Below are 13,196 nucleotides of genomic sequence, written 5' to 3' on the forward strand. Positions count from 1 at the left end.
CATCGCCGGAGGGAGGAGTGGCAGTGTCGGCAGCCGCCCCAGATGGTTAGCACTTTACATTTACTTTTCTCACTGCCACCCACCCACCTCCATTCAGTGTCGCACCAGTTTGCCTCGAATTGGTTCAGCATTGGTTTGTACACACACCTAGAGAGATCCGTCATTGACTGAGCAAAGTCATTTTGTATAGAATACACAGTTGGGAAAGTTTAAGAAATTAAATATTTCTTGAGGGAGGAGAGCTGGTCTTGTGGTAGCAAGCATGAATTGCCCCCTTTGCTAAGCAGGGTCCACCCTGGTTTGCATTTGAATGGGAAACTACAAGTATGAGCACTGTAAGATATTCCCCTCAGGGGATGGGACCACTTTAGGGGGTCACCTGGCATCAAGCTGCCAACTACACTGCTACAAGGTCTTTGTGGCTCCTGCTATTGCAAGATATTCCTACCTGGGGGCCAGCAAAAATGTCCCTGCATCCAGATGCAGAACCTTATATTGTGCAGGTCTGATGTACGATGAGCAATGATACCAGCTGAACCAGCACTACATGCTGCAAAAACAGCAGAACTTGCCCTGAGGACTGGATCTGCCCCATCCCTGCATGACCACCACCAAGTCGTGCCCAAGAAACTCACTTTCCCTTTGTCGAAGAAAGCAATGATTTCTTGGTAGAGTTTTTCCTTGAGCTCCTGTTGTGAATAGACATAGTAGCTGTCCCTCTGCAGGAGATTTGGAGCACATGGCTTATCAGACCACTGGAAGAAGGGAAAAAGAAGAATCAGGGTATTAAGAAGAAGGGATTTTGCTCTAATTACTTCTTTGAGGAAGCCAGTTCTACATTGTGATGCTTCCAGTAAGCTAGGCATCTTCTGGAAATGATAACAGATGCAATACAGAAAACATTAGGAGTGTCCCATAGAAATAAACAGAATAGAAGTAATCTGTTTTTATATGTATACCCCACTCTTCCTCTGTGGTGCCCAGAGTGGTGTACATGGTTATATTTATCCCCACAATAACCCTGTGAGGTAGGTTAGGCTGAGTGACTGGCCCAGAATCACCCAGTGGGTTTCATGGCTGAATGGGGATTTGAACTCGGGCCTCCCTGGTTCTAGTCCAGCACTCCAACTACTGCACCACACTGGTTCACACATTGTAGCATAGTGAGATGGAAGGCATGGACTGTACCACTGAAGACTACAGAAAGCCAGTTCTGAATGTTCTGAATATAAACAAATTGCTCTGGTAAGAACTAATCTGCCTACTTTCCTTTCACTGTAATCTTAATTAATTATTACCATCCACACGTTAGCCCACTTAAATATTCAAACATTCACCACCTTGAACTGGGGTTGATGACATCGTTACAACAAACTATGCCCTTGAGGTATTCCTATACCTGTAGCAAATTTGGTTCAAATCGGTTAGTTAGCCCACTTGTGCCTCAAAGGTTCGTGTGTCTGCCATCTTGAATTGGGGTGGATGACATTAATCACAAACTAAGCCACTGAGGTATATCCTTACAGCTGTAGCAAATTTGGTTCAAATCGGTTAGGCAGCTCACCGGTTAGCCCTCTTGCGCTTCAAACATTCACGAGTCAGCCATCTTGAATCAGAGTGGATGACATCATTACAAACGGAGGTTTCCCTATGTGTCACTTACTACAATTGTACCGAATTTGGCTCAAATTGGTTAGACAGCCCACAGCCCAAATGTGCTTCGAACAGTTACACATCGACCATCTTGAGCTGGGGTGGATGACATAATCACAAATTTGGCTGTTGAGGTGTCCCTACAACTGTACCCAATTTGGTTCATCTTGGTCCAGGCATTGCAAAGTTGATGCCAGGGGTGGCGGGGGGCACACACACAGAATGCCAGGTAATCTCATAAGCTTACTTTCCTTAAGGAAAGTAGGCTAAAAAGGACCTGGCAGTCCAAAACCTAGCTTTTCAGGAAGAAAGGTTCTTGTCCCTGCTGTTATGTGCAATGTTAGTTTTCTACTTATACATTTTTTTCTCATGCAAGTTTACATTCCTGCTTTCACAGGAAGTCTCTTCTGTGAGCTGACCAACAGACTGATTTTCCATGACATTTTGCTAATGAGTGGTAGGGACGTGCATGAACCAGTTTGGCGCTGCTTTTCTGGAGCGCCAAACCAGTTCGAAAGTCTGGTGTTTGAGCCAGTTCGGAGGCAGGGGCGTGGCCACTTCCGGTATATATTTATATATTTATATTTATTCGATTTCTAGAACACCCTTCCAAAAATGGCTCAGGGCGGTTTACACAGAGAAATAACAAATAAATAATAAGATGGATCCCTGTCCCCAAAGGGCTCACAATCCAAAAGAAACATAAGATAGACACCAGCAACAGTCACTGGAGGTCCTGTGCTGGGGGTGGATAGGGCCAGTTACTCTCCCCCTGCTCAATCAAGAGAATATGCCACCGTCTGGTATGACGCTGACCGGAGCTGCAGGGAGGTAAGCTGCAGCCCGGTGCCAATGCTTTTGTGGACAGCGCCAACAGGGGAAAAGCAGAAAACCTTTCCTGCCCCTTAAAGGACCCCCACTCACCTCCCAGGAGTGCATGAGCTAGTTTATGCACATCCCTATTGAGTGGTCTTAATTTTTGTTCATTTCGTTTCATTGTTTTTGTTTTTTAAAATGGTTTGTGGTTTTCATTACATGCCACTTTTTGTTATGGAAAAGCAGCTCAGACATTTCATAAATAAAGATAAAATACAAACCTTGCACTTTGTATAAATTACAAAGCTTGTCATTTCCTCTTGATCTGTATTTCTTGAGCCCCTTTAAATGTATGCAATAGAGCAGTGGTGGGCAATCTTGGCTCTCCAGCTGTGGTTGAACTACAATTCCCATCAACCCCCAGCCACAATTTGCTGTGGCTGGGGATGATGGGAGTTGTAGTTCAACCACAGCTGGAGAGCCCAGGTTGCCTACCCCTGAAGTTGAGGGTAACCATTTTTATTCGTTGCTGCTTAGCTATGGGCCAGCCTTGTGAATTCAGATGTTTCCAAACCACCAGTGCTACTGATGTTTCTGCCCAAAACTCACCTGGAGTAGCTCAGCATGGAGAAGAAGTGTGTATGCTGCTTCAGTAAAGTTTTCTGAACCTGTGTGCAGGTCCCGGAGTTTATACAAGTACCTAGATGGGACAAGAGCAGAAGCATTCCAACTTGGCTTCGGTTCAGCTTACTGATATCTAACAGAGCTGTTCCCCACCAAAGGTCATAAAGGACCCATGGCTTACCTGATGTATATATCCTCTCTCTTCTTTTCTTTATAGAAATTCTATAAAAGGAAAAAGAACAGCATTATAATCAAGCTGAATTCACAGACAAAAACAACAGAAGTTGAGCATATACAGAGCATGGCTTACACCGTCACACCAAACCATGGTTTGTGTTATCCATAGGTTAGACCCTAACCATGGTTTGAGTTTCTATACAAACAGGCAAACCAGATTTATAGCTGTGGGTGCTCGTTTCCAGGTTTGCTTAGCATGGCAGGCTTTAGACATAGTGACCCCTGGAAGCAGGGCTACATCCATGATTCTGGTTTGTCAATTCCGATAGGCAAAACTTTCCCTTTGTTTCCCTGGCGTCCCTGAAAATAAGACCTTCTACATAGTTTCCAGCCCACCCAGGCCTTAACAAGAGGGTTGGACCAGTATTAAAGAAATGCAACCAATCATTCCTGAGAGCCAGTGTGACTGAGTTACCAACATACTGTTGGGTGTTTGAGATCTGAATTAAAATTCCAGCTGAATTGCTATCCCCAGTCAGGAATTAGGTTTCCAGGAAGGCCAAACAGAGGAGTGTACGAAAATTCACCGACAAAGGCTCCTCCCAATCCTGCAAAGTGGGCTGAGCTAGCAAGTCACTCCTGACACACGCTTCCCTCACCTCTGGGTTCATGACCGCAAAGGCAGCCTCTACTTCTTAGGGAAGGGTCATATGGTCCCTGTGTTGGTAACTCATGACCCCGGACACTGGAGCTTCCCAAGTAGGGGATGGTATGGAGAGAGTGGAGTGCAGAGTGGTGGGCAGAACCACCAACCCAGGCACCTGGTGACCCCATGCCAGATGAACTGGGGAGACCCAGTCAGTACCCCTGCCGAGACCGAAGGACACAGTCTGACAGCATCCTCCAACTCAGAGGAGTCTCCTGAGGACTTCCTGGCCATGATGGAGTCCCACAGTGCTGCTGGAGAAGATGCTTGCAAAATCGGGAATGACTCCTTTCAAGATGAAAAGTTGCTCCTCCAAGGGGCAGGGCCAAGCCACTTTGCTTGGCTACAAAACTCAGCAATTCATCAAGAAACACTGCTGGAGCAACTTCCCCTTTCCTTGCAATACCCAGCTCTGAATCCTTGTGATCAGCTCTGACCATGGTCCTGAACTGCATGGCTCCCGGATCAAGATATCCTAGAATAGGGGTGGGCAACCATGGTTCTCCAGCTGTTGTTCTACTTCAACTCCCATCACCCCCAGCGACAATTTACTGGCAGAGGATGATGGGAGCTGTAGTTCAACAACAGCAGGAGAGTCAAGGTTGTCTACGCCTGCTCTAGAGCTTCTGGTTGCTAACCCTTATGCTACATCATCTATCTTTCCCATGGCAATTTTTTTGTTTGTTTAGAGCAATAGGAATGTGCGAACTGGCTTGATTTCGAAATGGGCCGAGCCCATCACTGGAGACTCAGGGGAAGGGGAGACACCAGAGACCCTCTCACAGCCACAGCAGCACCCCCCAAGGCTGCTGAAGCCCTTGGTGGTGGTAAGTTGACCCCCTTTTTTTGACAAAATCTAATGGTATCTGGCACCCCTGAACTGGGCCAGAACTGGTTTGAATTCGAGCCAAATTAGGGGTCCCGTTCTGGGTGGGGGGGAACTGAACATGCCCAGTCCAGTTCAAATTTGAACCGAACTGGGCAAACCACACATGCTAGGCACATACCTAGCATGCAAGCTGTTTTACAATCCTTATCTCATATAAAAACCAGTCATCATTGTTTCCATCCAACCAAAATCAGCAGTGTCTTGCTCCCCTTGGATGTTCTCCTGCATCCACATATTCTCATGCTTTCAGCCCTATGCATGCTGAACCCATGGAACAGCAAGAATGTCTAAAGGTATAATGTGTGACAGTGGGTCCCATACCAGTAAGTTGACAGTACAGCTCATGCGGTTTTCTTTGCTCCCATCGTGCAAGATAGTCCGATAATCCAAGAGGTTTTCTAACAGGCTGCTGACCAGGAGAGCAAACACTTCGCCTGAGCTGGAGAGGTATTTGTGCTTCCGACAATGCTCCAACAGGCTATAGGCACATGAAGATGCAAGAAGAGAAGAAATCAAAAAGAGGCAACCACACAGCAATCTGAATGAGATCACCTTCATCTTTTACTGTTAAAAGCTGCAGCCCTCTCACTAGTTTGCTGCCAACACGCTTCATTCTCCACAGCTGTGGGGAGAGGGAGGTCAGAACTGGCACAAAAAGAGCCTGATAAAGCCAAACTAAAATATTCCGGAAATATAAATCACTGCATTGAAATGATTTCTTTGGGACACACCGGACTGCAGGAGGGTCTTTGAGTCCTTTCAGAAATAATTGGCCTTGGAGTGAAATGGAGTGTACATAATCTCACATTACATAATAGAGGAGGACCTTGTTAACTGCGGGTCCAGCACTCACAGTTTCGCATATCTGCGGTTGCAGCATCTTAAAAGAGGCATTCCTGCTTTTCTTTTGAACAGGAGGAAATGCCTGTTCCAAGATGCCTGCTACTGTGTTATACAGGTGGCCCTCGTTGTCTGTGGTCCTGGCACCCACGGTTTTGCGTATCCGTGGCTGGGTCATCGGGACCCAGTTCCTTTATTTGTAGGGCGAAAATGGGGTTATTTTCACCTATCCGTGGTTCTTGAGTGACCGAAAATGACTTCTGACATTTCCTGCCACCGTTTTGTAGTGCTGAGACGTTTTGTGGCTCTTTTCCGCAAAAAAACAAAAAAGCAAAGAAAAGCCCGCAAAAAAGAACCAAAAATCAGAGGATTTGGAAGTTTGAAGGGGCATTGCTGAAGAGCAAGGTACTGTGCTTATTTCTATCCCCCCCTGCTTTTTCTTGTGGCTTTCAACACAGTCCGCATAGGGTTAAAGGTTTCTTTATCTGCAGTTTCGTTATTCATGGAAATAGGTAGGAATGGAACCCCTGAGGATAAAGAGGGCCTCCTGTATCTATTTCCAAAAGAGCTGGAAATGTTATGATCCTTATAGACGGATAACTAGCATGCCAGCAGGTAAGTGGGAGGTCCTGGCAGACTTGGAATGACCCGCCGTTATATCAGTGTTCAAAAAATGTGAAGGAAAAAAAATGAAAAGGCCCAACTCTCGCCAACTTCCCCCATGACAGTGAAAGGGACAGAAAGTTTGTGAGCAATGAGAGCAGTTAACAGACAAGTGAGTGGAGCTAATGGAACTCTCTGTGGCAAGGAGGGTTTGAACAAAAAGTGGGAAGGCAAATCAAGAGGAGTCCCACACTTACAGTTTCTCCAGCAAAACCTTGTACGGTTCATCCCCTCGACCCCCTTCAACTTCCTGATCCAGTTTGGTGATCAACTCATTTTCAAACTAGAAAGCAAAAATAAAAGAGCATACTATGAAGGAGTGGTGAGATTAAACAGCCCTGCTTACTCCAGGGGTTCGCAGAACCTAGATCAGGTGTGGGCAAACTTCGCCCCTCCAGCATTTTTTGGACTACAGCTCCCAGCATTCCCAGGCTCAATGAATTGTGGCTAGGGAAGGTGAGAGTTGTAGTTAAACAACAGGTGGAGGGTCAGGTTTGCCCACCTCGGACCTAGAAAGAACCTAGGTCCCTAGATGGGGTTGCCACCTTCATCCAAGAGAGTTCCTGGACACAGCCATCAAAAGGGTTTTCAGATTTTAAAACCCAACTTCTGTGAAAGGGATTGGAAAGAGTGCTCCACAGTGAAGTCTGGTGGCTGTTTCGCTCATTTTCCCCTCCAGGAGTCTTTGGCCAGGAGAGGGTGAGGAGCTTGTGAACTCGATAAACAACGTCAAATAAGCAAAACAAATACAGTGACAGCAACACAAGGGCAGGTGGGAAGGGAAAGAAGTCTGTATTAACTGTTTACCTGGTTGAATAACTGTTTGTAAAATGTTTAAATATTTGTTAAAACAATATTTGTCCCATTGTTTAAATATTGGAAGACAGGAAGCTGCCTTCTACTGAGTCAGACCCTTGGTCCATCTAGCTCAGCATTGTCTACACAGACTGGCAGCAGCTTCTGCAAGGTTACAGGCAGAAGTATCTCTTGGTCCTATCTGGGAGGTGTCAGGGAGGGAACCTGGAACCTTCTGCATGCAAGTAGACAGGTGCTCTTCCCAGAGCGGCCCCATCCACTAATCTTACAATGTTCACATGTGTAGTCTCCCATTCAAATGCAAACCAGAGCATATTCTGCTTAGCAAAGGGGAGAAGAAGGTGAGCCAGGCTAGACAGTCAGCAGTGTTAGTGCCAGAGACAAGAAGATGGAGCTTTTAAACACTGACACCATGAAGTATGATGCCTAGAACCAGGGGTGGGGGAGAAGGGTAAAATTCATTAGAGTAATCTTCCCACTCCAATTCCTTGATATTTTGTATCCAGGATGACACTTTCCCTATATCCTGGAATGTCCAGTCCAATTCTGGACATGTGGTAACCCTATCTCCAGATGCTGCTGGACTACAAATCCCATAATCCCCAGCTGCAATGGCCCTTGGCTGGAATTTTGCACCAGTGCTTTAGAGTCAATTGTTTGGCTGCTTTCCAATCAATGCAACGATCTGGTCCAGATGTTCTGCTTTGAAGACCCTCTTCCCTCCCGGTTCCCCCCCAGATGGTTTCCTACCATATAGAAGCCCCTGCTCCCACTGAAGTTGTACTCGCACTGCATCATGTCAAAGAAAATCGGGATGGTTGACTTCCTCAGTTCAGGCTCAGGAGTCAAGGTCACCTCCAGGATAGGGCCAACCATAGAAGGGATGAACTTAATCTTGTGCGGTCCTGAAAAGAAGAAAGGGATTAGAGTCGGAGTTTTAATTTCACGTTTTAATTTCATTTTATTATAGCAGCTTGCTGTAAGAATGTAGTTTGCTTACTCTTATTGTTGTATTCATTCATTCATTCGATTTCTATACCGCCCTTCCAAAAATGGCTCAGGGCGGTTTACACAGAGAAATAATAAATCGATAAGATGGATCCCTGTCCCCAAAGGGCTCACAATATAAAAAGAAACATAAGAGAGACACCAGCAAGAATCACTGGAGGTCCTGTGCTGGGGATGGATTGGGCCAGTTACTCCCCCCCCCGCTAAATAAAGAGAATCACCATGTTAAAAGGTGCCTCTTTTGCCAAGTTAGCAGTAACTCTTTACAGAGTTACCTGAACTTGAAAAAACCCCACATTACTCTAGAATGTACACTTATATGAATATATGAAGCTGCCTTCGAGTGAGTCAGACCCTTGGTCCATCTAACTCAGCCCTGTCTTCACTGACTGGCAGCAACTCTCCAAGGTTTTAGACAGAGAAGGGTCTTTCTCAGCCCTACCTGGGAACTCCAAGTGTTGAACATGTAACTGTCTGCAGGGGAACTATGTGCTCAGTCACTGACCTATGGTCTCTCTCATGTGGACAAAGAACCCAGGGCACTGTCCAGGCAAGAATGACCCCAAGCACATACCCCCGTCACTGACCTATGGTTTCTCTCATGTGGACAAAGAACCCAGGGCACTGTCCAGGCAAGAATGACCCCAAGCACATACCCAACACTTCCTACTACTCCTATTACAAATATTTATATACCGCTCTTCAACCAAAGTACTCAAAGCGGTTTACCTAGAAAAATAAATAATGCATCAATAAGATGGACCCCAGTCCTCAAAGGGCTCACAATCTAAAAGGAGACATAAGGCAGATACCAGCAGCAGCCACTGGAGGGATGCTGTGCTGGGGTTGGATAGGGCCAGTTGCTCTCCCCCTGCTAAATAAAGTGAATCACCACTTTAAAAGGTGTTGCTTTGCTCAGTTAGCAGGGGTCCTGGATTGTGTTTGGTGCTGAATATTATGATTATTTGCACCACCCCATCTGGATACATGTAACCTCAGAGAGTGAAGATTAGAGATGTGCACAAAATGATTTTTTAAATTTCATTTAGAATTTGAATTGAATTTTGAAAATTTGCTTTGAATTCGAATCAAATTCAAAATTAGACCCGAAAATCTGGTTCAAATTTGAATCAATTTGACCCTGTTTGGGCACTTTATTTAACCTATCAGGGAGCTTTAAAAAGGTGCCAAGCAGCTCTCGAATCAAATTTTGAACATTCAAATTGAATTCAAACCACCGTTTTAAAGGGCAATTTGATTCAAATTTGAATCACCTAGATTTGAGACGAATCAGATTGATTCAAATCGATTTGCACATCCCTAGTTAAGAAGCTTGAGATACTCCACGTAGTGGTGGGCTCTCCTTCTTGAGAGGTTTTCAAACAGAGATAGTCACCCATCCGTCAGGGATGCTATAAGCAGATGCCTGCACTTAGCAGGGGGTTGATCTAGAAGACCTCAAAGGACCCTCCAAATTCTAACATTCTATGATCTGACTAGGTGGGCCACTGTGTGAAACAGGATGCTGGACTAGAACTAGGGCTGTTCTTATGACTAGCTGCAATACACTCCTAAGTATAAACAACACACTCTGTAAATGCACACCTCTACGACCTGAGGTTCTTAGGAAGTACTTACCTAGGTTATACCACATATCTCTTATTTTGAAGCCAATATCCTTCCTCATATCCCCATACCTGCAATGAGAAAATATTAAATGAGAGAAAGTGGATATAGAACACATATTGAATAGCACTAACATCCAGATTATGCAGAGCTGATTTTGAACTTACAATGCAAGTAAGTTCTGTCATATTTAAAGTAAAGGTAAAGTGTGCTGTCTGGCGCCCACAGAGCCCTGTGGTTGTCTTGGGTAGAATACAGGAGAGGTTTCCCATTGCCTCCACCTGCACAATATGAGATGGTGCCTTCCAGCATCTTCCTAGATCGCTGCTGCCCAATATAGGTGTTCCCCATAGTCTGGGAAACAGACCAGCGGGGATTCGAACCAGCAACCACTGGCTTGGTAGTCAAGCCATTTCCCCGCTGTGCCATTAGGCGACACCATAGTGCTGAATAATTATTCGGAACTAGATTGTGCTCCCACTTCCATAGTAAGCTGCCATATACTGAGTGAGATCCTTGGTACACTTACAGTACTGTCTACACAGATTGGCAGCGGCTTCTCTCTCAGCCCTATCTGGGAGATGCCAGGGAGCGAACTTGGAACCTTCTCCATGCAAGCAACCCCTGCTAACTTGGCAAAGAGGCACTTTTAAACATGGTGATTCTCTTTATTTAGCAGGGGGAGAGTAACTGGCCCTATCCACCCCCAGCACAGGACCTCCAGTGACTGTTGCTGGTGTCTATCTTACGTTTCTTTTTAGATTGTGAGCCCTTTGGGGGCAGGGAGCCATCTTATTTATTTGTTATTTCTCTGTTCCCTGAGCCATTTTTGGAAGGGCGGTATAGAAATCGAATTAATAATAATAATAAATAATATGCCCTTCCCAGAGAGGCCCCATCTCCTACAGGGAATATATGACAGTGCTCACACATGTAGTCTCCCATTCAAATGCAAACCAGGTCAAGCTCTGCTTAGCAAAGGGGACAATTCTTGCTTCTTACCACAAGACCAGATCTCCTCCCTAAGGCGGCCTGCACCACCATTTTCTAATTTTAAAGGATTTTTTTTTTTTTTAAATGTGAGTAGAGAAGGGGCAGGGCGAGCAGGCCAATAGAAAAAAAGAAAACTTCAGATGCATCAAAAGTATAATGTGCCTGATCACGAAAACTGTTAGGCTTTAAAATGCCACATGACCATATAGATGGCAACCACCTGAAAGTGAGGAGAGCTGGTCTTGCGGTAGCGAGGATGAATTGTCCCCTTGGCTAAGCAGGGTCTACCTTGGTTTGCATTTGGATGGGAGTCTCTGTGAGTGCTGTAAGATATTCCCCTTAGGGGATGGGTTTGTAGCTCAGTGAAAGAGCATCTATCTGCATGCATGCAGAAGCTCCCAAGTTCGAACCCTGGCATCATCAGGTAGAGCTGGGATGGACTCCTGCCTGCAGCCTTGGAGAGTTACTGCCAGGTAGTGCAGACAATACTGAACTAGATGGACCAAGGGTCTGACTCAATATAAGGCAGCTTCCTAGGTTCCTAAAGTGGGTCCCGTGTAATAGCAGGTTGAGGTTATAGTCCAGGTCTGAAAGCACTGGACAATGGCCAAAAATGTGAAGTTGAGAGCAATGTCTAGAAAAAGGGCTGGACAGAATTAGCCCCGCAGCTGTTGCTGAACTACGACTCCCATAATCCCTGGCTACAGACCACTAACTGGGGATTATGGGATTTGTAGTCCAAAACCAGATGGAGGGGCACAGTTGGCCCTCCCTTGGTCTAAAAGCACACAGAGGACATTCACTGGGGAATCCATAGCCAGCCAAAGATTCCTGGCGAGAGCAAGATACATACGGGTACATCCCTCCCTTTCGCAGGCTATGGCCTTTGACCTGGCAAACGGATCAGTGTACAGGGAATTAACGTGTGAATTGGTGCAACCAAGTCCAGTTAAAATTAAAGAAAGAAAACTCACGTGAAAACTTACTTCTTGACAATCTTGCTCCGTTTCGCTTGGGAGAAGTTCTCCAGTTGAAGGGATTCATGAGTAAGAAAGGCTACAGCCAGGTGAAAGTAATTATTCCACAGCTGTGGGAAAAAGTATGACAAAGGAGAAAATATAAAATATATTGCAGACTATACAAGCATGACTTGTCCCCTTAGCTAATCAGGGTCCGCCCTGGTTGCATATGAATGGGAGACTAGAAGTGTGAGCACTGTCAGATATTCTCCTCAGGGGATGGAGCTGCTGTGGGAAGAGCATCTGAGGTTTCAAGTTCCCTCCCTGGCAGCATCTCCAAGATAGGGCTGAGCGAGACTCCTGCCTGCAGCCTTGGAGAAGCCGCTGCCAGTCTGTGTAGGCAATTTTGAGTAAGATGGACCAAGGGTCTGACTCAGTATACGGCAGCTGCCTATATTTCTATATGGAAGCCTCAGACCCTTGAACTTAATAATACTTGGCATTTGTGTAGCAATTTCTGTGAATTCCAAACAGCTCATATTTAGCATTGCGATACAATACCCCTGTGAGGTAAGAAAGCATCAGTATTCCCATATTGCTGGGGAAGCACTGTAGCTCAGTAGTAGAACATCTGCTTTGCATGCAGAAGGTCTCAGGTTCAGTCCCTGGCAACCCCAGGCAGGATAAGGAAAGACTCATTTGGAACACAGGAAGCTGCCATATACCAAGTCTGACCCTTAGTAGTAGTATAGTAGCTCACTATTGTCTACACTGACTGGCAGCGGCTTCTCCAAGGTTGCAGGCAGGAGTCTCTCTCAGTCCTATCTTGGAGATGCTGCCAGGGAGGGAACGTGGAACCTTCAGCATGCAAATCTGCAGGTGCTGTTCCTAGAGTGGGCACCTCCCCTAAGGGGAATATTGTACAGTGCTCACATGTAGTCTCCCATTCAAATACAAACCAGAGTGGACCCTGCTCATGTGCGAGCATTGTAAGATATTCCCCTCAGGGGATGGAGACGCTCTGGGAAGAACAGAAGGCTCCAGGTTCCCTCCCTGGCAGCATCTCCAAGATAGGGCTGAGAGAGACTCCTGCCTGCAACCTTGGAAAAGCTGCTGCCAGTCTGTGAAGACAATACTGAGCTAGATGGACCAACGATTTGACTCGGTAGAAGGCAGCTTCCTATGTTTCTATGGTCCCAAGACAAACATCAGTTTCGCAACCATCACAATATCCTCATCATGCGAGCAGGGAGAAGCTTAAAGCTGGGCTCTTTCCAAAGCCAAGGATGGTTGTGAACTCTCATCTGGGTCTACGCATGTGGCAGAATGGAACACAGTGGACTGGTAGAACGGACTGTACCACATCTGACTCCAGGTGGGGAAACCTCATTTTTGAATAAGGCCTTTATGTTAAAAACATAAAGGT

The 13,196-nt window shown here is 45.8% G+C and overlaps 1 protein-coding gene across 2 annotated transcripts in view; it reads right to left on the bottom strand.

Moving 5' to 3' along the window:
- The window catches only part of DOCK5 (dedicator of cytokinesis 5), a 165,507-nt gene that overhangs the window by 32,093 nt on the left and 120,218 nt on the right, over window positions 1–13,196 (bottom strand). Inside the window, exons 31-38 of one of the 2 annotated variants that reach the window (XM_053269060.1) lie at window positions 11,798–11,898; window positions 9,831–9,889; window positions 7,935–8,089; window positions 6,566–6,651; window positions 5,187–5,343; window positions 3,275–3,315; window positions 3,079–3,169; window positions 636–755 (exon numbers count right to left, since the gene is read on the bottom strand). In XM_053269060.1, coding sequence (XP_053125035.1) covers window positions 636–755; window positions 3,079–3,169; window positions 3,275–3,315; window positions 5,187–5,343; window positions 6,566–6,651; window positions 7,935–8,089; window positions 9,831–9,889; window positions 11,798–11,898 — 810 coding nt within the window. Of the gene's footprint in view, window positions 1–635; window positions 756–3,078; window positions 3,170–3,274; window positions 3,316–5,186; window positions 5,344–6,565; window positions 6,652–7,934; window positions 8,090–9,830; window positions 9,890–11,785; window positions 11,899–13,196 lie in introns of those variants that run through there. The other variant, XR_008310960.1, reaches the window with a different exon arrangement.

Source organism: Hemicordylus capensis, chromosome 8 (genome assembly GCF_027244095.1).
Source record: "Hemicordylus capensis ecotype Gifberg chromosome 8, rHemCap1.1.pri, whole genome shotgun sequence".
In the NCBI taxonomy this organism is placed as follows: Eukaryota; Metazoa; Chordata; class Lepidosauria; order Squamata; family Cordylidae; genus Hemicordylus; species Hemicordylus capensis.